This window comes from Apiospora kogelbergensis, assembly GCF_038363985.1.
Source record: "Apiospora kogelbergensis strain CBS 113332 chromosome Unknown utg000005l_segment0_segment0, whole genome shotgun sequence".
NCBI classification, from domain to species: Eukaryota; Fungi; Ascomycota; class Sordariomycetes; order Amphisphaeriales; family Apiosporaceae; genus Apiospora; species Apiospora kogelbergensis.
This window is the reverse complement of record NW_027117422.1, coordinates 4,991,105-5,013,077: the sequence shown is the minus strand read 5'-3', so window position 1 is coordinate 5,013,077 and position 21,973 is coordinate 4,991,105. Positions and strand designations below refer to the sequence as shown.

The following is a 21,973-nucleotide window of genomic DNA, read 5'->3' as shown; positions in this document are numbered from 1 at the left end:
CCACGCAGCGCGCACCCACATTGCCCTATCTCCTGGAGCAAATCGACCACGCCGCTTCTATCGGCTCTCCAAGTCATTCTCGATCATTCTGACTATATCGACAACCTAAGATCGTGGAGCTATTCACGAAGACATGACAAGATTACGAGGACACGAGTTGGTGAGGTTTATCAATGTTTTATTCATCATCCATCGTGGCCTCAAACCACCAAATCAACGAGTTCAAAGGGCCTCCAACTCCTTGCTATGCATGCGGGCATCGTCGTCAGCTTGTTATTCATACAGCAAATCTGCTATCCAGCTCCAACGCCGTCCGTTCCACCGTTGACCTACGCCGAACCTCCCTGTCCAGCGATGGCAACGATGCATTAAATTCTTTTTTTTTCTATGTACAGTTGTCTAAAAGACCCTCCCGAGGCATCCACGGATGACGAAAGAAGAAGAAGAGGGGATGGGTATCAAAAGTAATCTCGAAAAGATCATGGGGAAGGATCGCCCACTTCGCGGCGACGCCTTCCTGGCAGCATGACCTCGCTAGGCCGTGACCTGCGGCTGTTGCGGCGTCGGCGGCTGTTGAGATTGCTGCTTTGACGGCTGTTGAGACGGCGATTGTTGCAGCTGCAGTTGACCATGTCCAGCAGCTGCAGCTGATCCTTGTTGCGATGGTGGCAATGCAGGACGGGCAGGCGTTGTTTGCGCAGTCACGTTCCCGTCCTGGCCAGGCCGGTAATTGCGCATAATATTCAGTGGGATGCCAGCACGGAACTTCATGGATCGGGTGTCGAACGGATCGATGTGATACACCGGTTGTTCGTCATCACTATCATCTTCATCATACTTGAACCGGTCGTTCTGAGGCAGGTCTGAGTCACTTGGGGGGGCTAGCAAGGTGACCAACATTCCGACGATCTATCCAAAGGCGACCACTCCGGCCTATGCGGCGGCGGTAACCGGGCATAGGCTGTTCTGCCTCAGGCGACAGGCCTCGGAAGTAAAACGGAGTGGCCGGGGCCTTGACAGCAAGAGCAGCTTCAGTTGGCTCATCATCCAACTCCATTGATTCAGAGGCACTAGCTGGTGGAGTCGGGAGGAATTGGGCTTTGGCAGGACGGAAGCTGGAGTCTTCGACCTCTGTCGGGGGAGAGAGCGGCTTCTCAGTGAGGTCGACGTACTTCAGGTTCCATATGCGATGCGTGTCAGCTTTAGTGGCAACATCGCGCAAGAACTCTTCCAGTCTCTCCCTCTGCTTGTCCTCAAACTGCACAAGTTCTTGCTCAGCTGGGCGGCCTTCGGCACGAATAGCCACACGAAGTTGAGGTGGGACTTTGGCGGCTGGCTGGGCCTCAGGAGGAGCCTTTCGCTTGACGGGCTTTGTGTTATACAAGTCCTCGTCGCCCTCTTTGATGCCGAGACGGACTTTCTTCTCTTTGAGCTTCGCGCGATGCTCGAAGAGAAGCCGTTCTGTACTCAGCATTTCTCTCTTCATTAATTCACGTTGATGCGCCATCAGTATGAGTTGGCGACCATCCTCAAGCTCCCTACGCAGCTTCTTCAGTTTATCGGCGACCATGGCATCACGTTGCCTCGTCTTCCTGGTCAGGCGAACCTCGCGGCGGCGGAAGCAGACGTAAGGGTCCATATCGTCATGGTCCTGCTGACCCGGAGTCTCGAATTTAAGAGAGGGATGCAAGGACTTGTTGCCATCACTTTGGCGCCGAGCCTTCCAGTGGTCATACACGGCTTGCGCGTGAGTCTTAAGCTTGCTGCAAGGTGAGTTTGCCATCTGTGACGCCATGACTTCGTATGAAACTGTTGTGTTGTCTACCGCAGCAAATGGAGCCTGTTCCGAGGTTGTAACCTCAAACAGCTCCATGATACGTTCAAAATCATCTTCAGATAATTTGGAAGACCTCTTTTGATTGTAAGTCTTGAGGAACTCATCGTCCTCGGTCGTCATGTCATAAAGACAACTTAATGTCTCCTCGACAGTGTCGGACGACTTAATGTAGCCCCTCGGCTCTACAAAAGGACGTGAATATAAATCCTCGTACTTTACTTCCTCACTGACCTGAGGAGGTGGTACAGGAATCTCATTGTCAGTGCTCTGGCCTGCACCTTTCAATGCGGCTTGTAAGTGGATTTCCTATCAGAGTTGCGCGTTAGCCATGGCATGTCCAATATCAAAGTGGCCCGTGCGCAAAACAGAATTTGTTGGTGTATGATTGCAACTCACGTCTTCTTCGCCGGCGTCGACGCCCGTCGCGATCTTTGCTTCCGTTGTCAGAGAGTCATATTCGCTTGCATCAATTTGGCCCTCGAGCAAGACGGTTAAAATGGTCTTGGGCGAGAGCTTTTTGATGCGCATAGCTCTGGAGGAAGACATGATGGCGGTACGGGAGGCGGGAACAAGCCCAAAAGTTGGCCGAAAGAGCCCTAAAAAGCTCGAGAAATCAAAACTCGTGTCATTTAATGATGAAAATGCAAATTTGATTGATGAATGAGCGGGTTTGGCGATGCTTTGTTGATGATAAACGCGCTCACTGTTCCATTGACGTTGGCCGGAATTGCTGCTGGCAAATTTTCACCTTGGCTACCTCTGCAATAAGCAGTCGCAAACCAGGAAAACCGCGCTAGCCAAATGGCGTAGTCCTAGTTCAATAGCCACATAACCGCGGTATGACACAATCCTTATCGGCCGCTCCCAACTCCCTTGAATCTGCTCAATGACTGTTTAATGATATGTTTGTTGCCGGGCTGATTGACCAACTTGACGGTCATGACTTGTCATTTTTAGTATAACACTCAGCGACAATCCTTTCTATTTTCCTTGTTTTTCTTTATTACTACTTTTGCCTACATATGGCCAAGAGATGACAGACAAACACAGGGTGCATGTTGCGCTATATGTATGTATGTATGTATGTATCCGTGATATGCCCGCTGGTGCGTGATATGCACCTAAGCGTGTAATTAATTGTAATAAGATTGAGGGTCGGGGCTTTGTTTCCACTGACCGCCGACCCAAAATCCAGGGACCTGAAGGAGGGAGCTTTGGAAGGAAGCCCCGCGCTTGTGGTGGGTGGCGCTGAGGTCCAGCCTTACTTAGCAGATGCAAGTACGGTACGCTATCATATCGAGCCTCTGCTTTCTCTCCTTAACACATTAAGAGGTGCAACCCGCTGAGCCTGACCACACGGCAATCCCAAGAATTACGGCGCCCTCTTCCATTGATCAAGCATCTATTCGCCCCAACCATTTTGAACGACGGTAATAAACTGCCACGGCTTTGCAGAGCGAGACAATCGGGCGGCGTTTAATATCATAAAGAGCGGCACCCCCTGAGGGGCAGGAAATCAAGCAAGATGGGCAACACCACGAGTGCAGTCATGGACAACATCGTCCAAGGGTCAAACTGTACGAGGGCATGGATCATTCGAGAGTAAAAGGCAGTTGCGCTAATCGCAATGATACACAGTCGACCGAGAGGAAGTGGACAGACTTCGGAAGAGATTCATGAAGTTGGATAAGGTGCGAACGATGCATGACCCCCATCACCCCTCAACAACGCCAGCTTTCAAACACGAAACTGACTTGATTCTCCCTCCTTCTCTTGCTATAGGATAACTCCGGTACGATCGAGCGCGACGAGTTTCTGTCGCTTCCCCAGATCTCGTCGAACCCGCTGGCCACGCGCATGATCGCCATCTTCGACGAGGACGGCGGCGGCGACGTCGACTTCCAAGAGTTTGTGTCCGGGCTGAGCGCCTTCACCAGCAACGCCAACAAGGAGCAGAAGCTGCGCTTCGCCTTCAAGGTCTACGACATCGACCGCGACGGCTACATCAGCAACGGCGAGCTCTTCATCGTCCTGAAGATGATGGTGGGCTCCAACCTCAAGGACCAGCAGCTCCAGCAGATCGTCGACAAGACCATCATGGAGGCCGACCTCGACAAGGACGGCAAGATCAGCTTCGAGGAATTCACCAAGATGGTGGAGAACACGGATGTGAGCATGAGCATGACTTTGGGTAAGTCTCGCAGCCTCTTCTCTCCGTCTCAGCCTTGGTCGCGATCTCGGTCGCGGCGGTCCTTGGCTGCCAGCATCGGTGATCGTGGTCTACTACTACTACTACTACTACTACTACTACTGGCTGGCCATGATACTTCGTCTGCTAACAACCCGGGGGAACAGATCAGTTCTAGACACCGGCCTAGATACACATACACGGAGCAAGAAGTCCGTTTTAATGAATCACGATATCCTCAACACAGAGCAACATGCCTTCTTGCTTGACTTATTTCATTGATGCTTTGATCGTGATTACCGAGCTCGAAGATATATTTCGCTATCTCCCTGAAAAATATCGCTTGCCGCACTCGCATGACTGGGTCAGCCCTCCAGCATCGACATGCATTGTATGCGAACCCAAGTACAAGGAGGTCTTCCAATTAAAGGCTGACTAAATAGTCCAACTTACCATGGGACATTTTCTCCGAATACGACAAAACTCACATACTACTTAGCTGACGGATCAACTGCGGCGGGCTCATCGGGATTGCCCTCGCCAGACTTCTCCGGCGCTTGGGATTGGTCTTGCTGCTGCCCCTCTGTGACAGAGCTAGCATCTTCGCCATCACCATTACCATCCACTTCCTCGGCCCCTTTGTCACCCTTCCTATCGTCATTTTCATCCCCATCTTCCTCATCCTGGTCCTCATCCTCCTCCCCGTCCTCCTCCCCCGTCCTCCTCCCCGTCGCTCCCTTCCACAGAGGTGGCAGGATCTAAACCATAATCAGCATCCAGATCTCTGATGATGAAGAAGTCAGGCGGTAATGAATGGAGGCCGAGCTTCTGGTAATAGTCAGCTTGCGGCGCGGCGCCAATATCTCGTAATAAGTCGTAAACCGAGTATGGATCCCCCTTACGACCGTACAAAAGCGATGTGGTGTTGACCACTTCCCGTCCCACCGGCCACATCTCCAGCTGGATATTTCTAAACATCTGATACGAGGTGGCCGAGTTCGGGTCAAGATGCTCTAGTCTCTGCATAACTGGGTCGAGGCCCTCGTGGAAGGGCGTGTTTACACATAAACTGCATAATCTTGTCACCACGCTGATCCAATTAATTATAGCCTCGGGCGACATGGTACCGCAGTGCTGACGGAACTCGATCGTCTTCTTGACTACGGGCTTGTCCACCAGGTTACGGAAGTTATAGGCCGGCCTGTAAGCGTATGAAGACTTCTCAGTATCCAAAAATACTGTACTCAGGCAGTCGTATAGCTCCTCCAGAGTCTTCGCCTGCCATATGCGGGCGACGCCAAAGGCATTAGCTCGCTGGTGGCCGGACCACTGCTGGAGTAGCTCATGTCCTCTTAATGAGGCTGCTGGGCGGTAATAAGGTGGCAATATCCGGCTGGCACCTCTTTGTTCCAAATCATCTCGGTCTGTCTCAATTGTCAGGAGGGGGTTCTCGGGCCCTGGCGCCTTACCCTGCCGTTTGGCTTTTCTTACCCCCTTTTTGTCGAGGTTGGCCATCAGCGAATTCACCCGGGGTCCCGGTGCCCATTCAGTCAGTGGTCCACACCAGATCGGATGCAGTTGGTCGAGCCGCGGCGCAGCGGCGTAGAGCAGCGCGGTGATGGCGCGCAGCTCCGTGAGGGAGAAGCCCTTTGCCCCGCGCCCCACGTGGACGTGCATCATCATGGAGTAGTTGATGAGGATCCGAAACTCGGACTGGAGGAGGTTCACGACATAACGCACCAGCTCGAGGGATTCCGGGGCGAAGTGTAGGATAGGCGACGTAACCTCGACCTTGGCCCAGTGATACTCTGGGGTCTCTAGCTCGCCAACACTTACGTCCGTATTCACGTCCCAGTTGCCGTACCCGAGACCTGAGGGCTTCTCGTCGTCTTCACCGAGGCCGAGCTGGCGCTTCGCCTTATCGGCGGTGCTCTTCTCCTGGGCCAAGGTGTCGTTATCCCTCGAGTCGCTGATCGCCGGGACACCATGGTCCCTTAAAAATCTAGCGATGCGATAACGTATATTCTGGTACGGCTCGGGGTCGCCCACCTGGCCATAATGCGGGTGTGGGAGATACGCTTCTATAAACTCTCTTCTGGACATCCCGTATCGAGATTGTATATCATCCGGCGTCCAAAATACGGCTACCCTCCCGACATGGTTTGGGTGCATAGTCTGAACGGCGTCAGGATGCTTATGGCCAATGTAGACACTTCGATTGTCTTCCGGGTGCGGGTCCGGCTTGCCTGGGTCTAAGTAAGCAACGACGAACTCGAGCTCGATACCGAAGGTAAGTAACGAGCCTCGCCCATCGCTATTGGGGTTGGACGAAGACGGACGTGGCGAAGACGACGCCATTATGAGTGAGTTGGTACTGACACTATACAAATATCGTATTAAACCAAACTCCTTTTTGGTTTCTCGTGTCGATTCTACAGCACGAAAGTCAGCCTCTGCCTATACCTTTCTTCCCAATCATACAATAATAATCGGCAATGCTTAAATACTAAGCGGACATACTAATTATACATACTCTTTGAAACTCGAACCAAGAGGCACGGCCAGTGTTTTGTATCAGAGCCCTTTGTAGTAAGATAACAAAAAGGGGTTGTTGGCACTGATTGTTAAAAACGGTTATTTGTTCAAGAAAAAGGGCAGAATCGAGCTTCAATGGGTGGATTATCATTGCAAAGAAACGAACTACGCCATGGCAGGACAGGCAGAGGCTTGCTAACGAGAGGTGCTATCACCAAAAACAAAACAAGAAAACTGCGCTCGTCATGTGTTGGATGTCACTCCAGGCTCGATCTTTTCCAGCTCATCCAGCAGCTCCGCAAAGACCCTCCTCTGCGCATCCGCACCCTCCGGGCTACGGACGAAGCGGCTCGGCTCCCACACTGTGCAATCCGATATGTATTTACCGTGGGTGTCTTCGGCCGCGGTGGCAGCGGCCAGCAGGTTGCGTGAGCCCATCTCGGCCGTGCGCGCGATCAGGCGCATGCTGACGTACAGAACCCAGGTGTAGGGCCAGGGCGCGTTCCGGAACAGGTCCGAGCGGCAGAGGCCCGGGTTGAGGGTGTTGAGGACGACGCGGGGCTGCTTCTGCGTCGGGCCGGAGGACGCACCGTCCAGCGCCTTGGCGAGTTCGCGCACCAGCAGGAGCTGCAGCAGCTTTGTGTCGCCGTAGCGGTTGTACATGTCCGCGGGGCCCTTCAGCGCCTGCAGAATAGACGGGGCGTCGCGGCAGCGGAAGGGGGTCACGACGTGGGCGTCCGACGACACGATGGTCAGGTGCGGCACGGTGTTGTGCCGAGTCGCCGTCCGCCGCAGCGCCGGGAGCAGCAGCAGGGCCATCAGAAACGTCGACAGGACGTTGACGGTGATTTGCTCCTCGTAGCCCTCGTGCTCGGAAAACTTCATGGTCAGGACGCTGGCGTTTTCCAGAAGGATGTCCAGCCGGTCGAGCTGTTGGTCCGCGCGCCGACAGAAATCCTTCACATTCTCGAACGAGGACAGATCCAACTGCCATACTTCGACGACACCTTTCCTGTTGGCCGTAGAGGATTCGATGTCCGCCTTGGCGGCATTGCCCTTCTCAATGCTGCGGCAGGCGATAATGACTTTGGCCGCGTTCAAGCGAACGAAGTGCCTCGCGGCCTCGAGTCCGAGGCCAACATTGCCACCGGTGACAATGACGACCTTGCCGGTACAGTCTTCAGAGGGATACGGCAGTGATGTCCATTGGGAGATGAGGAATTGAAGAGGTGACCTAGGGCTGTGTTAGCATAGTCACGCTACGGCAAGTAAGGAGATGGATGTAATTACAGCTCGAACAGAGGCATGGCTACACATATCCAAGCAAAGAGAGAAGTGGTTGCTGAAAGGATCAGTCGAACAACGACAAGACAGGTGACAGGCTCGACCCGGTTTATATCGTCGTTGACGTCGAAACAAAGTTATGGGCCTCGGGATGCGTCGTTTTAGTTCGTGTTCGGGCGTTTCAAGCCGACATGTTGCCTTGTGGTTTTCGGGGAACAACCGACCATGATTGGGCGGAGCGAGTAAACGGAATGTTCGCGTCTTCTTGTTCTGGGCAAGTGAAACAATGCGACATGCACAGTGATACCATACCGTCTATAGGACAAACTGGCTTCTCTGATTGGCCGTCGCCCACCAGTATAGCTTCCACATACACATCCGCAGCTCGCATCGAAATCCGCCGAACAAGTGGGACCCTGTACATGCGGATATGCATTCGACATTAGCCGCCAGCACCCCTCACTGCACTGGGGTAATGTCCGTGGAAGCGTGGAGGAAGTGGGCTGATGCTTGGCATCGAGGTCCGGATATATCTTTGTAGCTGCCAACCCAGGATGTAGAGAGTGCGCCAGTTCTGTCACCCACAGCAAGACCGCGACGATGGAGCCCAGAACCGGTCTAGTGCTTGGCTACGATGCAGTGCATCCCTTCTCCAAGGTCAACATCACCGACCGCGCTTCCGTGCAGGAACTGCTGCGGACCCTCCTCGATCCCCTCGAGCCCTTCTTTTCTCCCCTAAAGTCCCGTGTGCGATGTCCGGGGGCCACCGCCGTCCGGTTCGATCAGACGGCGTCCGAGATCGAAGGCATCTGCCGGCCCCTCTGGGGCTTGGCGTGTCTTCTGGCCGGCGGCGGCGAGTACCACGGCACCGAATGGTGGGTGCAGGGCATCAAGGCCGGGACCGACCCCGAAAGCCCCGAGTTTTGGGGCTATCCGCGAGACAACGACCAGAGGATGGTGGAGATGTGTCCGTTTGGTAAGTGACAAAAAGACGAGAGGGGGTACCATTTGGTGTTATTGGACTTGCTGTTGATACTCTCCAGGCTACGCATTGGCTGTCGCACCCGAGTTTTGGCAGTCCCTGAATGAAAGGGAGCGCAGGAACGTCGAGACGTGGCTGGGAAACTCGATCAATGAGAAGAAGTAAGCCAGCCCCCTAAATGTGCGTTATCACTTCCGTTGCTGACCAAAGTCGTGTAATAGCATGCCCAACACCAACTGGCTATGGTTTCGAGTATTTGCCAATCTCGGCCTGAAGAAGAACGGCGGCAAGTTCTCGCAGGATAGGCTGGACAGTGACATCGAACATCTCAACACCTTCTACCGAGGCGATGGGTGGTCCAACGATGGCCCAGAAGGCATCCATCGTGAGTCCCCTCTATGACAAAGGATGAAGGATGTAAAACGCTTACAACTTTTCTTTTCTTTAGAAATGGACTACTATTCATCCAGCTTTGCCATCCACTTCCTGCAGCTTCTATACGCCAAGTTAGCAGGGGATGAAGAACCGGAACGGGCGGAAGAGTTCAAGAAACGGGCCCAGATGGCAGCCCTGGACCTTGTCCATTACTTTGACGACGAAGGTACCGCTCTCCTGTGACAGGCTCGCTCACAACAATTACTGATGAGTACAATCTAGGGCGGGCAATACCCTTTGGACGAAGTGTTGGATACCGATTTGCCATGGTCTCGTTCTGGGGCGCGTTGGCTTACGCCGGAGTCGAATTGCCTGCCCCCTTAACTTGGGGTATGGTGAAAGGAATAGTGCTTCGACATCTAAGGTGGTGGCAGACGCAGCCAGACATATGGAGCCCTAGTGGTACTCTCACGATCGGGTATTCGTACCCAAACATGTATGTAAGTATATCGGAAGCCCCTGGATGAATCCCCATAACATGAAGTTTGCTTAACAATCTTACAGATGGCCGAAAACTACAACAGTCCCGGGAGCCCAGTAAGGCCTAGTCAACGCAGCAACTCGCGGGATATCAGCTAACAAGAGATAGTATTGGGCATGTCTTGGGTTCATCTGCTTGGCAGTGCCTCCAGAGCACCCCCTTTTGGACTTCAGAGGAAGAGCTTCCTCGAGACGTCATCCCCAAGATGAAGGGTCTCAAACATCCCGGTCATATTGTGAGGTATGCATTGATATTGGAAGTGTCGAAAAAGAAGAGTTTCGCTGACAGAATCGATTCGCCAGTTACCTTGGAGGTCACTGCATGCTTCTGTCCTCGGGTCAAGCCTGCGGATACCCCATGAAGGGGACGCACGCCAAGTACGGCTCCTTCGCCTATAGCAGCGCCTTTGGCTACTCAGTACCCCCGGGCCTGCTCACGCTCGAGCAGTATGCCCTGGCGTCGCAGCTGGGCCTGTCGGACGACGGCGGCGAGTACTGGAAGACACGGCGGACGTCCGAGTACGCCGGGCTCGAGACGCGCGGCACCGACGACGACGCGGGCGGCAACAACGAGATCACGCCCGTGCTGGTCTCGGTGTGGAAGCCGTTCCGCGACGTCACGGTGCGGACGACGCTCGTACCCCCGCGGAGGCGACGCCCAACTGGCACCTCCGGGCGCACCGCATCGAGGCGGCGGGCCGCGAGGTCATGACGGCGGACGGGTCCTTCGCCATCCGCAACCAGCGGGAGCCCGACGGCCGCTACCTCGACCTCTACGACCCGGCGAAGGGCGGCGAGGGCACCTTCCCCAAGATCATTGGCAACTACGACCTCAACACGCCCGAGGGCTGGGCCGCGGGGCGCGAGGGCGCCTTCGCCGTGTCGTCCAGGGCCGGCGCCGTGGGCATCAAGGCCCTCGAGGAGGACAAGGACAATGTCGGGCGCAGCGCCATGTTGGTCAACGCCGACCCTAACTCCAACCTGATCGAGAGCCGCACTGTCATCCCCACGCTGCAGCACACGGTCAAGCAGGGGCAGACGGTCTGGTATGTCTCGGCTATCTATGCTAACCCGTCTGGCAAGGGTGTGGCGGAGCAGAGTTACCTCGATGGGTGGGACAAGGTGCCGGCGATTCCTGAGTGGCTCAAGGAAGAGATGAAGGCATGACGTGGGTTGTTGATATTGCGGTTAGAATTGCACTTGATGTTTCAGTATACACAACCTTTTGGGGGGTGGTCTACTTGGTTATTTGACAGAGGACCAGCTCCCTGCACAATGAAACCCTAAATTTTCATGAGAGAAAATGACTATTGACGTACATACGACCCCTACCGGGATCGAAAGTGATATCAGGTGGGGATAGAGACTATACATCTCTTCTTGGATGATCGGAGCATTCCCTAAGCGCCGGCTGTGATTGTAAACATACTACTTACTGTATCAGGGGATGGTGTGTGGCTACAGGATTTCGCACAAAAGGAAACCGTTATAGTCCTTGATCATCGTTTCATTACAGGGGTTGAGGTAGTATCGAAGCTGCCGAGCCATGTCCTGGAACACTGAGCACATGAAAATGGCAATGTACGGGTGCTTGCAGATGCCCACGATAGGCTCCCAGGACTCGGTTGGTTGAGCAGAACCACCCATGCTAGTCAGCATGAGCCACAGTTCCAACCAGAATATGCGCGGGGTCGAGGGTTTTGCCCCCAACTTCATGCAGGAGATATCACTTGAGGCATGGTTGTATCAAGTCGCAATACAGTGTCACGTAGGTAGATATCAAGTTTGTCTGCAGCATTGGATGCTACATTTAATTGTATCCTGGCTCCTTTACTCCACAACGAGAGATAGTCGTTTATTTTCACCTTAAACACGCTCTTCTAGCGACTACAAGGACAGCCCAGTCAGTATCTCAGTACAAATCACAGCAGATACCGATACAGTCCTCGCCGCTCTTTTGTCTCGCCATGGTGTTGAAGAAGATACTAGGTTTATGCTGTTTCCAAGAGACTCAACAGGATAATGTACTCGAGTTGGATGTCGAAGAGACAGCTGCATTAACAACTGTTCACTGTGGCGAGAAGCCAACCGTAGAGTAAGTTTCCTTTGGCTTGGACCTTTGGTGTATTGACATACTCACCGTCTACAGCATTGTGGCTATCCATGGACTAAATGGGCATGCGGTGAAGTCTTTTACTGCAGAGAGAACGCAAAGCTTCTGGCTTGGCGACGGGGACATGCTCCCTCGAGACCTCCGTAACAGTCGCATTATGACCTTCAGCTACCCGGCCAGCGTTGCGGCGTTATTCGACAGAACCTCTTCTGATACGTTCCTACAGCACGCAACCACGCTGGCACATGAGCTGGCTGCTGATAGGTCGGTAAGCCATTCGTTCGTCATTCTAGCTGCCTTCAATACTTGAGTCGTACATTACCTCTAATGATATGATAGATCAATGGCGCAACTCGCAGACCGCTGATATTTGTTTGTCACTCGTTGGGTGGGATCATTGCTAAACGCGTACAAAGCCCCGTCATCACGTTACTATTCCGTTGGCTAACAGATTGGTCCAGGCACTCATCTACGCCGAAAGCAGGCAAGGAAAGAAAATGGAACACGTCCACGCTCTTTATATCTCTACATATGCTATGCTGTTCTTTGGCACACCTCACAATGGCAGCAGCCGGGCCAATCTCGCCTCATACGCTCAACGTATGGTCTCTTCCTTGATACCGTCCAAGGTAATTGACACAGACTCTCAACTCCTCAATGCCCTCAAGAATGGTTCAGAGATTCTTCAGGAGATCACAGATAACTTCCAACCCAAATTAAAGAGGTTCAGTGTCTTCTTCTTCTGGGAGCAACTCAAGACTGATCTCGGCGCCAAGTACGACTATGTAAGTAGCTCATCTTCGTATTTCGTTAATAGACTGGGAAAGAGGCTGACCGATCAGATCGTAACGGAAACTTCTGCGGCACCGATTCTTGACGACACAGAGCGTGCAGGAATCCGCGCCGAGCACCGACATATGTGCAAGTTTGCCTCGAGAGAGGCGCCGGGGTACCCACTTGTTGCAGCAACGCTCATAAGGTACTCAGAAGCTGCGCCCATTGCTGTTTCCCGAAGGTGGACTGAAGCGACAGAATCTATTAGGATCATGCGAAAGGGGGAGGCGGATGAGCTTGTTTCATAGTATATACAGTTCCAAACAGTATATAAGTAGTCTTGAAAGGCGGTGGTATTCCAACTAAGTGCTCTCCAGTTCTACCTTGCATCCGTCTTTGATTTGCAGTACAAGCGTCATCTTTTGCTTCTCTACCCCTGTCAAATCGACGGCTTCTCCCTTGGGAAGACGGATTGAAGGATATTTCTGCATGATGCGGACGACTGCGTATGCAGCCTCCGTTAGGGCAAAGTCCACTAGGAGGAAAGTCAGTCTAGCTCTACTTCAAGGATGTTTGTCTGTATATCTTACAGCCGAGACAAGTTCGGGGGCCGGCACTAAATGGGATGTAGCCCCATTTCTGGTGGATTGGGTTATGGTTAATAGGCATATCCTCATCCCACCTCTCAGGGCGGAAAAGCTCGGCGTCCATTCCGAAAAGATCAGGTCGGCGATGCATAGTGTACACGCTGAAGGCCACAGAACTGCCCTTTGGGATCAAGATTGGCGACTTTCGGTCCGGCCCGCCTCCTGTTGGCAATACGGTCGTCCTAACAGCATTACGAGTATTGACGGGTACCGAAGGATAGAGTCGTAATGCTGTGTGAATTTAGTCAGACTTCGATCGATATTCTTGTGGCGTTTCAGACAAGTGGGAGACAAACTCTCTTTCATGACGCTCTGCAGATATTTGGCATCCCTCAGATGCGATCTTTCCAGCTGGCCACCCAATGTACTCAAGTGGTCCACCTCTTCACGCAGCTTCTTCATCACTGCCGGATGTCTGACTAGCAGGAAACTGAGTATCCGAGGTTAGCCAATGGTATATGCATTCATGCGCCGCGTGGTGGCTCACTTACAACACCCAGGAAAGAAGGCACGCAGTAGTATCTCTTCCAGCCGTCAGAATGTTGATAATCTGGCCCCTAAGTGCTGTTCTATCCTCGGTTTCCTTCGCCACAGACTGAAGAAATTTACTCCGACCCGGCGTCTCCTTTTTGGCAAGGTTTTGGTCAATGATCTCATCTGCAAACTGTCTCACCTCGTCGCAGGCCTGGTGGAAGCTCTTGCCGCCAATGAGCCAGTACATATCCTGCAAGCGGAATCTTTTCGTTACTATTTGTTGTGCCGCATCGAAAGCGTCGGCAAAGCGATGAGTGGTTGACCTGAGACTGTGAACAGACTCCCCAAACAGGAAAGCAGTGGTGACATCCAGCGTGAGACGGAAGAAGAGCGGTTGCAAATCAACAACTCCAGACCTTGGTAGGGCCTCCAAGAGATCATCCAATGGTGTTTTGAAGACTTCAAGGTCTTCGTAGTGCCTATGAAACAGCTGTGGCCTCAGCATATCTCGAGATTTCCTCCACGGTTCACCATCTTGGGTGAAAATGCCGTCACCAAACATGGGAAATGTTACATCTCGCCGTGGTCCATTGTCGAAGTCTGCCATGCAATTGAGTCAGTCACTGACACACATGCATTTTGAGCTTGTCGAAGATTGAATTTACCATGGAATTTGGACGACAATATAGCTTCCATGTTTTCTGGATCAACTGTACCGTACGCAGGCGTACACAAAAACTCCTGTTTCAGTGTCCATCCGGTTTGACGAAAATGGAACAGGAATAGCTCCATTAGCCGCGACTCTGAATCGGCCCTGAATATCTGCTCAAGTCGATCCAATCCAAAGGGTCTTTGGTTTTGAAGTAGGGGAGGCGGTTCGCAGCCATACTGACAGCTAAGTAACTCGAGTTCCTGCAATACCATTGTGAGATTCTCAAATACTTCACGTGCTTGGAGATACACACCTTGAGCTGCCGCTTATTGTTGTAGATACGGCGTCCAACCTCAAGGATGAGAAATCCTACGATGACGACAATGGCGAGCATGCTATCATCGGGTATTAACAATAATTCAAAATTTCGTGAATGGAGTTGGGGAAGATCAGGAAAGAAAATTTACCATGGGATACCAAGTAAATGAACAAGAGGCAGTGGAAGCAGGGTTCCTGACATACCCAGCACTCTTTCCGACATCCCCTGGATACGCAGAGATCAGCGGCACAGGCCTGCACCATGATTGGCAGATCCCGCATACCCTATCACCAACATACATATAGGCGCCCGGATACAGTGCAATAAATGGACGCAGTCTACCATCAATGCTACCCAACAAGATAAAAATGGCTTGATGTGTACCACCTCGGCAGCCACATTTACTCGCCCAGTTTACGGGAGCCGTCTCAGAAATTAACCGACTCAGCAAGTTGAACATAGGGCCGGGCCGTGATCTGGTTATGATATCTTTCCCACATCTCTTGGGGTATCCTACTGGTTCGTGATGCTTTACAACCGCGAAACACGTACTCTTGCAGCATCAATGTCGTTGATAGACTTGACGACCGAAGTCAGCGGCCCCGCAGAGAAGCACATAGCGCCCGCGGTGGAGTAAGTTGACCTCCAGCGCCCTTACTGCCCTGACGACTTGCCTCGGGCCGGTGTTAATTGGTGTTTCTTACATAGTGTTATTGCCGTTCATGGATTATACGAAAACGGATTTCGAACTTGGACAGAGAATAATATCATCTGGCTGCGCGACGTTTTCCCCACCAAAAGTATCGCGCCAGAGTATTACTCTACAGCTACGATACTGATATCTTCTCCGCGCCCGGGGCGTCGGTTGCATCCAGCATCTATGACGAGGCCGTGGGGCTTGTCGCGCAAATTGCCGCTGAAAGGACAATCCATAGAGTCGGCCGCCGTCCCATAATCTTTGTCTGTCACGGGTTCGGCGGCTTGCTGGTGAAAAGGGCTCTGGCATATTGCTACAGCAGAGCAGATCATTATCGGGCCGTCGCTCTCTGTACGCCAGCTCTGCTGTTCTTGGCAACGCCGCACCATGGCGTGACGAAGGAATCGCTAGTACTGGCGCGAACGAAACATTCTGGCCCAAGTCACCTCATGTTGAATCTTCTCGAAGGCTCTGATATGTTACAAGAAATCACGGATCAATTCGCACCCCTTGTTAAGCACTTTCATATTTCAACCTTCTGGGAGACGGCCCCCACTCGATTCGATAAGGGCCAAACCGTCGTCGTCCATAGGGACTCTGCCGCACCGCCTGGCTGGGCTGATGCCGAGAAGTGTGGAATCAGCGGCACACATTCGAGCATTGTCAAGTACAGCAATACCAGGAGTCCTGGTTACAAACTTGTACTTGCTGCTCTGGATCGTTCTACATCAGCAGCTGCGGAGACAGTGTCGCGTAGGTGGCGGCAGGAGACAGACATCCACCTGCAGCAGATGAGATCAGAAATCGCACATCTTCAGACAAATCTGCAAGAGTCGACCGAATCCTCCCGGGCAGAATCCAGTGATTCCGTCCGCCAAAAGGAAATATCGGCAGACTGCACATCGCCATCGCCCATCAACGTTCATTACCTCGTGCGTCGGCGATCAGACTTCTTTGTTGGCCGCCAAGAGGCCTCAAACGACCTGCAGAGGATATTCGGCAACGAGATATGTAAAAAGCCCAAGATATTCGTCATATATGGACTCCCAGGGTCGGGGAAGACACAGTTTTGTTTAAAATACCTAGAAGATAACTGGGAAAGGTAAGCATCGGCTCAGCATCAGGAAATAGTCCGTCATGCTAACTCAACGGGCAGGTACTGGGGCGTGTTTTGGGTCGATTGCTCTAGCGAAGCCAACGCGGAAAGTAGCTACGCAAGCATCTCACGGCATGCAGGTAGAGGTGGTGAGCCCGGTGCCGGAATACAATGGCTTTCTCAGACATCAAAACCATGGCTCCTCGTACTTGACAATGCTAATGCCCCTGAAATGGACTTATCCGCCTTTCTTCCGCGTTCTGGTAACGGTCATATACTTATTACAACTCGAAACCCCGACATCAAGATGTTCAACACGGTTGGAACGCTCTTGTTTCGAGGAATGGACCCGGAAGAAGCCATTATCCTCTTACTCAGGCTGGCATACCCAGACAGTGAAGTTCACTTTGTCAGCCAAGAATATCGCGAGCCTGCGAAGACAATTGCGATGGAGCTGGGATATTTGGCCCTTGCCTTGAAGCAGGCCGCGACCACAATCCGCCAGAATCTCCTCCCGCTTGAGAAATATTTGAAATCTCTCCTGATGTGCCGCAAAAGCTTGCTGAGCCGTCCTACGATAACGTGTGCGACGGAGGCCAACATCGTTGCTACCTGGGAACTTCCCTTTGCTGATATCACGAGCCGAACAACAACTCGATATCTGGACGCTGTTGACTTGATTCACCTCCTGGCCTTCATGCATTTTGCTTCGATTCCACACGAGCTGTTTTCGCGCTCGTCAGATAATGTCAAGATGCTCCAACAATTAGGAGCCCGCATCCCTATGATGGTCGAGCCTAGATCAGCACAAGAGGTCGAGGACCGCGTCCGCCAAGCAGCAAGAGTTCTCTACGAACATTCAATCATTTCTTTTGCCAACACCGAAGATAGTCCTATTAGCTATGCGGGGACGGCCAGGTCTGTCCTGTACCTCTCCCTGCATCCGGCAATACATCAATGGGCCAGGGATCGCTTGAACCAGGAGAAGCAGCGGAATTGGCTTGATTGTGTCGAAGCCATCATCGCGTCTTCTTTCCCATCGGAAATGGAGACGTCGGGCGCCATGTTCCGACGGCAGTTACTGCCCCATATCGACGCGTGCATTTCGTTCATGGAAAGTACATACACCATACTGCCCACATCCCCGGAGCAGGCTTCAAATATGGAGAAGTTTGGCCTAGTATACGCCGAGAATGGGTTCTGGAGGCGTGCAAAAGCTTTGCAACAGAAGGTTGCCACGTACAGGAAGTCCCATCTAGGGGTAGCCCATCCTACAACCGTATTTTCTCAGCGTGCGCTTGCGACAACTTACTGGAATCTCTTTGAGATACAATCGTGTCTGGAGGTACAAACGCAAATACGACAGGCTCTCTGGTGGTCCCGTCCTTCCTTCAAGTTTTGGCTCTCTTGGCCGCCCTGGAGGCCTGTCCACCTACACTACTTGGTCAATCTAGATGATTTGACAAAAGCCCTGTGGCTCGCCGGCATGAGGGGGCTGTCCGAGATGGCAGGTTCTCGGGCGGTGGATCGGCTGACGCATTTGCTTGGCCAAGACGATCCCATCACCCTCAGCGCCATGTTCAACCTCGCCCGTACATATCTCCATGTAGGGCGACACGAGGAGTCGTATCACATGCTGAGCCATGTCTTGCACAGGCGGCTCCATTTCTTCGGCCCGAGCCACCCAGACACGCTCATGGCTAAGAATGAGCTTGGTATGAACCTCTGTGCGCAGAAAACACGACTGCACGAGGCCCAAAACCTGGTTCTGGAGGTCGTCGAGGAGCGGAAGCGGGTTTTGGGAGAAGAACACGCGTATACCCTCTGGTCCATCAATGACCTCTCTAAGATCCACTGCGAGCTCAAGCAGCCCGAACAGGCCGTCGTGCTCCTCGAGGATATCGTGCCGATCGTGGAGCGCACGCTAGGTCCTCGCCACGTCGGCATGACCATGACGAAGTCCAACCTCTGTCGAGCCTACGTTCTATGCGACAGACTTACTGAGGCTGCGGCCTTGTCGCGCGTCTTGCTCGAGATAATCACGCCAGAACATCCTGACTGGGTTCACGCCAAATGGGGGCAAGATACATTCTCTTTCTGGAAGGCCAGAAAGAGGACTGCAAGACATGCTGCATTGATTTGCTCGCATATATTGAGACAGCAAAGGTCTTCGAACTCGATAGTCCTCGCGTCATTGCAATAGCGGATCTCCTTTATCGCGTTTATTCGGAGAAAGGCCACCAGAATGAAATGGATGAGTTGAAATCCAAATTCCCAAAACTGCTCGACAAGAGTACACTAAAATCAATCTATCATTTGCCGCTGGGACCTTTAAGGAGAAGAGTGGCCTGTGAGTTTGATGACGAATAGGAAAGTAGCCAGTACTTGTTGAGGTATGAGTTACTGGGTACCCTGCATTTAGGATATTGTATCTGAACGATGTTAAATAATCCAACCCAATCCTGCTTTTTGAACTCTCTTGCTAGCAATACATGCTCTCAATCAAACCCCTATCCCTTGGCGAATTGCTTGATGAACGTCGCAAGTTTCTCGGCACCTATACATATGATAAGATTAGTATACAATCAGAAGATAGAAGAAAGAAAAGTAAAGAAATAAATAAAGAAAGAGAGAAAGAAAGAAAAGAAAAACATTTAATCTCACGCGATAATAGAGACATGAGGCTTAACTTCAAAAGGAGACCGGCACAGTATAGGGTTCATGAAACCAAGCTCGCAGTAGAAATAATAATATAAGAAAACATTGTGAGTTACCTTCTAGTGGAATGGCATTATAGTTGCTGGCGCGGATGCCTCCTACGCTTCTGTGACCTTTCAGGCCCTCCAGATTCTGTTGTTTCGACTTCTCCAAGAACGACTTCTCGGCTGCATCCATATTACCTCCCTGCCATAAAGATTAGTCCTGCAATATACTGACAAAGCTAGGTTGATCCAAAATAGGTTGTCTTACCTTGATAACGCGGAAGCAGATGTTCATCCTAGATCGGCAGGCTGGGGCAGGAACGATTTGGTAGACATCGGGTTGGCTTTCCAGAGCTTCATAGATGAGCTTTGCCTTCTTGTCTGCGACAGCTTCCTGGCCGTCGACCTTGTCCGGGAAAGTGGCCAAGAGCTTCTTGAGTACCAAGCCAGCAATGTACACGTCGAAGATGCTCAATGTGTTGTATAGGCTGTTGTTCTTGGCAATTGTCTCGTACGAGAGCACGATGGGTCCAATGGGCAAACCAAGCTTTCTCAGCAGGTTTGGGGACGGCTGAGGGCAAACTGGAGGCAACAGGCTCTTCTTGACAATGACCACTGTGACACCAGTCGAGCCAAGGTTCTTCTGAGCTCCAAAGAAGATGAGAGAGAAGTTCTTGACCGGGATCCTTCTTGATAAGATGTTCGAAGACATGTCCGCTACGACGATAGGCCCGGTACCGTCAGCCTTGGGTGCCAGGGCCTGGGGGAACTTCGGGAATTCGACGCCTAAGAATAAGAATTAGCATAAAGATAAATCCCATTACTTTTTGACCTACCATCAACGGTCTCATTGTCGCAGTAGTATACCATAGCCGGCGACTTGGATAGGTTCCACGTGCTCTCCTCGGGTATCTTGCCGAATTTCTTATCGGGGTTGATCTTCCGTGCATCGGCCACAAGGTTCACATGCTCCGGGCCAAGCAAGCGACAAGCTTCCTGATAGGCCTTCAGGGACCAGCCACCCGTTACGATATAATCGAGCTGCAACTCTCGCTCATCCACTTGCTTCTTGAGGTCTGCCTCAACCTTGGCCTCGTCAGCCCCGGCCTTCTCAGCCTCCTGCTGCTTCCGGGTCACCCATGCTCCGACGAGGTTGTAGACGACGGACGAGAATTGGCCCGTGCCACCACCTTGCATGAAGAGGATGTCATAGTCCTCGGGCACATCCAGGTAGCTTGCCAGATCAGCCTTAGCCTCGTCGAGGATCTTAGTGGCTATAGCCGATCGGTGAGAGTGCTCGGCGATGCCCAAGCCAGTGCCTTTCGAAACGTCAGTTAGGGGTTGTCTCTCATTTTGATTGGCGGGATCACCCCGGTCTTGGAGCTGTGGGTGTACCTTGGAAGTCGACCAAAGCTTGGCTGGCCGTCTCAAGAACATCAGTTGGCAGGGCGGCAGGGCCGGCGCCAAAGTACGTGATATCGCTTCTTGAAGGCATTGCACTTGAGTTGGAGAAGACGATTTAGCTGTTGGTCTCGCGAGAAGCGGGGTCGACTCCGGCCGGGGACAGAACAAACAGGCAGCACGATGGCACACAGAAGGTTAGCTGCGATGTATCCGAGGTGCCAATGTTGGTGATGAACAAGAGGGTGGTCAGTGGGTTTAATATTTTTGACTTTCACTTTTTGGCAGGTGCCCTTGAAATGCTCTGGGCTCGGCGATGACTCTTTTTGACATGTAGATGGGGCTACTTGAGCTAATCAATGGTATCATCATTCGACTGTTGACTGCAAAATCAAACTGCCTCGACCAATCGCAAAGCTGCATACCAGCTGCAATGAACCGGATCTCGCTTTCTTCATTGTCACATATGTCACATCCTGTCCAAAACCGTCAATGAGCTGGCTGTTGAACCAGCAGATTCAAGGCCTGCGGTACATGCTTTGAGGAAGATGCAAAGAAGTGCCCCTCTATTTTCCTCCCCGACTTCGGATCATTGCCGTAACAGGGTGTAGCTGTTGGCGTCCAGAAGGCGTCTTCTCGGCTCAACTCAAGCTTCCCCGGATCCAATCGCGAGCTTCGGCAGACGGGGCGTTATTTGTCACTGCAACCACCAGGATTTGTTCCTCAAAGTAGAAAGCTACGGCGTGGGGGATCGATAGCTCAAATGCACAGTAGTCATGTTTCAACCAAATCGCTTTTGCCCCCTTAACCGACATTCATACATATCCTCCTGCCCTATAGAGCTAACCAAGGACTCACCCGCAGCATGCAGCTCTCATATAGAAAGAAGGTGTGACTCTGGGGCTGCATTATTGGCGGCGCAACGTATGTATTTACCTTACTTTTTATTCGAAACCCACGTGTTTCTGTTCATGTCAAAACCGTCCGGAGGAAACACAGACGGAGTTGTTTTATATCCACCGGCCCCCTCGCAGCCTGTCACTGCAGAGACAAGGACGTACCTCGAGCCCTTCACTTCATCTACATATATGCATGCCGTCGACTTGAAGCCTCTTATCGCTAAACCTTGCGCCCGTTCCACCACAGACCCTGTACTGCAGATGCCAAATTCGGCGGTTAATGAAGATCCGGGGCTGTCGCAAGCTAACCAGGTTCCAACCCTCGGGAATATATGAGCCAGGGCCAATAGCAGGAAGCAATGCAAATCCCAGCGCCGCCGGACTTGTCACGTCCTTGGAATCCCGTCGTATGATTTCCCCAGGGAAGCCACGCTCAGAGTTTCCTCGTCGCGGCTCTC

General features: G+C 52.3%; 9 protein-coding genes across 9 annotated transcripts; 4 read left to right on the top strand and 5 right to left on the bottom strand.

The window, feature by feature from the left end:
* Positions 1-534: 534 nt before the first annotated feature.
* On the bottom strand, positions 535-2,383 carry PG998_008289 (enhancer-polycomb-like protein 1; the record flags this gene model as incomplete). Its single annotated transcript, XM_066875105.1, has 3 exons — positions 535-837; positions 899-2,143; positions 2,234-2,383. 3 exons carry the CDS (start codon positions 2,381-2,383, stop codon positions 535-537), a joined length of 1,698 nt encoding a protein of 565 aa, XP_066731050.1.
* A 979-nt stretch (positions 2,384-3,362) lies between these two features.
* Positions 3,363-4,203, top strand: PG998_008288 (calcineurin subunit B; the record flags this gene model as incomplete). The annotated part of the gene is made up of 4 exons (XM_066875104.1): positions 3,363-3,414; positions 3,476-3,528; positions 3,620-4,028; positions 4,193-4,203. 4 exons carry the CDS (start codon positions 3,363-3,365, stop codon positions 4,201-4,203), a joined length of 525 nt encoding a protein of 174 aa, XP_066731049.1.
* Positions 4,204-4,516: 313 nt separating this feature from the next.
* Positions 4,517-6,383, bottom strand: PG998_008287 (uncharacterized protein; the record flags this gene model as incomplete). Its single annotated transcript, XM_066875103.1, has 2 exons — positions 4,517-4,783; positions 4,971-6,383. 2 exons carry the CDS (start codon positions 6,381-6,383, stop codon positions 4,517-4,519), a joined length of 1,680 nt encoding a protein of 559 aa, XP_066731048.1.
* Positions 6,384-6,803: 420 nt separating this feature from the next.
* Positions 6,804-7,867, bottom strand: PG998_008286 (short-chain dehydrogenase; the record flags this gene model as incomplete). Its single annotated transcript, XM_066875102.1, has 2 exons — positions 6,804-7,794; positions 7,851-7,867. The coding sequence occupies 2 exons, from the start codon at positions 7,865-7,867 to the stop codon at positions 6,804-6,806; spliced, it is 1,008 nt and encodes a 335-aa protein (XP_066731047.1).
* Positions 7,868-8,444: 577 nt separating this feature from the next.
* Positions 8,445-10,908, top strand: PG998_008285 (uncharacterized protein; the record flags this gene model as incomplete). Its single annotated transcript, XM_066875101.1, is given in 9 exon segments — positions 8,445-8,820; positions 8,888-8,987; positions 9,048-9,211; positions 9,275-9,427; positions 9,484-9,701; positions 9,766-9,798; positions 9,885-9,982; positions 10,045-10,378; positions 10,393-10,908. 9 exon segments carry the CDS (start codon positions 8,445-8,447, stop codon positions 10,906-10,908), a joined length of 1,992 nt encoding a protein of 663 aa, XP_066731046.1.
* Positions 10,909-11,708: 800 nt separating this feature from the next.
* PG998_008284 (uncharacterized protein) lies at positions 11,709-12,936 on the top strand (the record flags this gene model as incomplete). The annotated part of the gene is made up of 3 exons (XM_066875100.1): positions 11,709-11,836; positions 11,891-12,122; positions 12,316-12,936. The coding sequence occupies 3 exons, from the start codon at positions 11,709-11,711 to the stop codon at positions 12,934-12,936; spliced, it is 981 nt and encodes a 326-aa protein (XP_066731045.1).
* Positions 12,937-12,990: 54 nt separating this feature from the next.
* Positions 12,991-14,673, bottom strand: PG998_008283 (uncharacterized protein; the record flags this gene model as incomplete). Its single annotated transcript, XM_066875099.1, has 5 exons — positions 12,991-13,163; positions 13,219-13,506; positions 13,572-13,705; positions 13,767-14,349; positions 14,415-14,673. 5 exons carry the CDS (start codon positions 14,671-14,673, stop codon positions 12,991-12,993), a joined length of 1,437 nt encoding a protein of 478 aa, XP_066731044.1.
* A 612-nt stretch (positions 14,674-15,285) lies between these two features.
* Positions 15,286-18,716, top strand: PG998_008282 (uncharacterized protein; the record flags this gene model as incomplete). Its single annotated transcript, XM_066875098.1, has 3 exons — positions 15,286-15,353; positions 15,596-16,519; positions 16,574-18,716. 3 exons carry the CDS (start codon positions 15,286-15,288, stop codon positions 18,714-18,716), a joined length of 3,135 nt encoding a protein of 1,044 aa, XP_066731043.1.
* A 307-nt stretch (positions 18,717-19,023) lies between these two features.
* Positions 19,024-20,710, bottom strand: PG998_008281 (phosphoserine aminotransferase; the record flags this gene model as incomplete). Its single annotated transcript, XM_066875097.1, has 5 exons — positions 19,024-19,070; positions 19,288-19,417; positions 19,484-20,001; positions 20,052-20,534; positions 20,611-20,710. 5 exons carry the CDS (start codon positions 20,708-20,710, stop codon positions 19,024-19,026), a joined length of 1,278 nt encoding a protein of 425 aa, XP_066731042.1.
* Between the last annotated feature and the right edge of the window lie 1,263 nt (positions 20,711-21,973).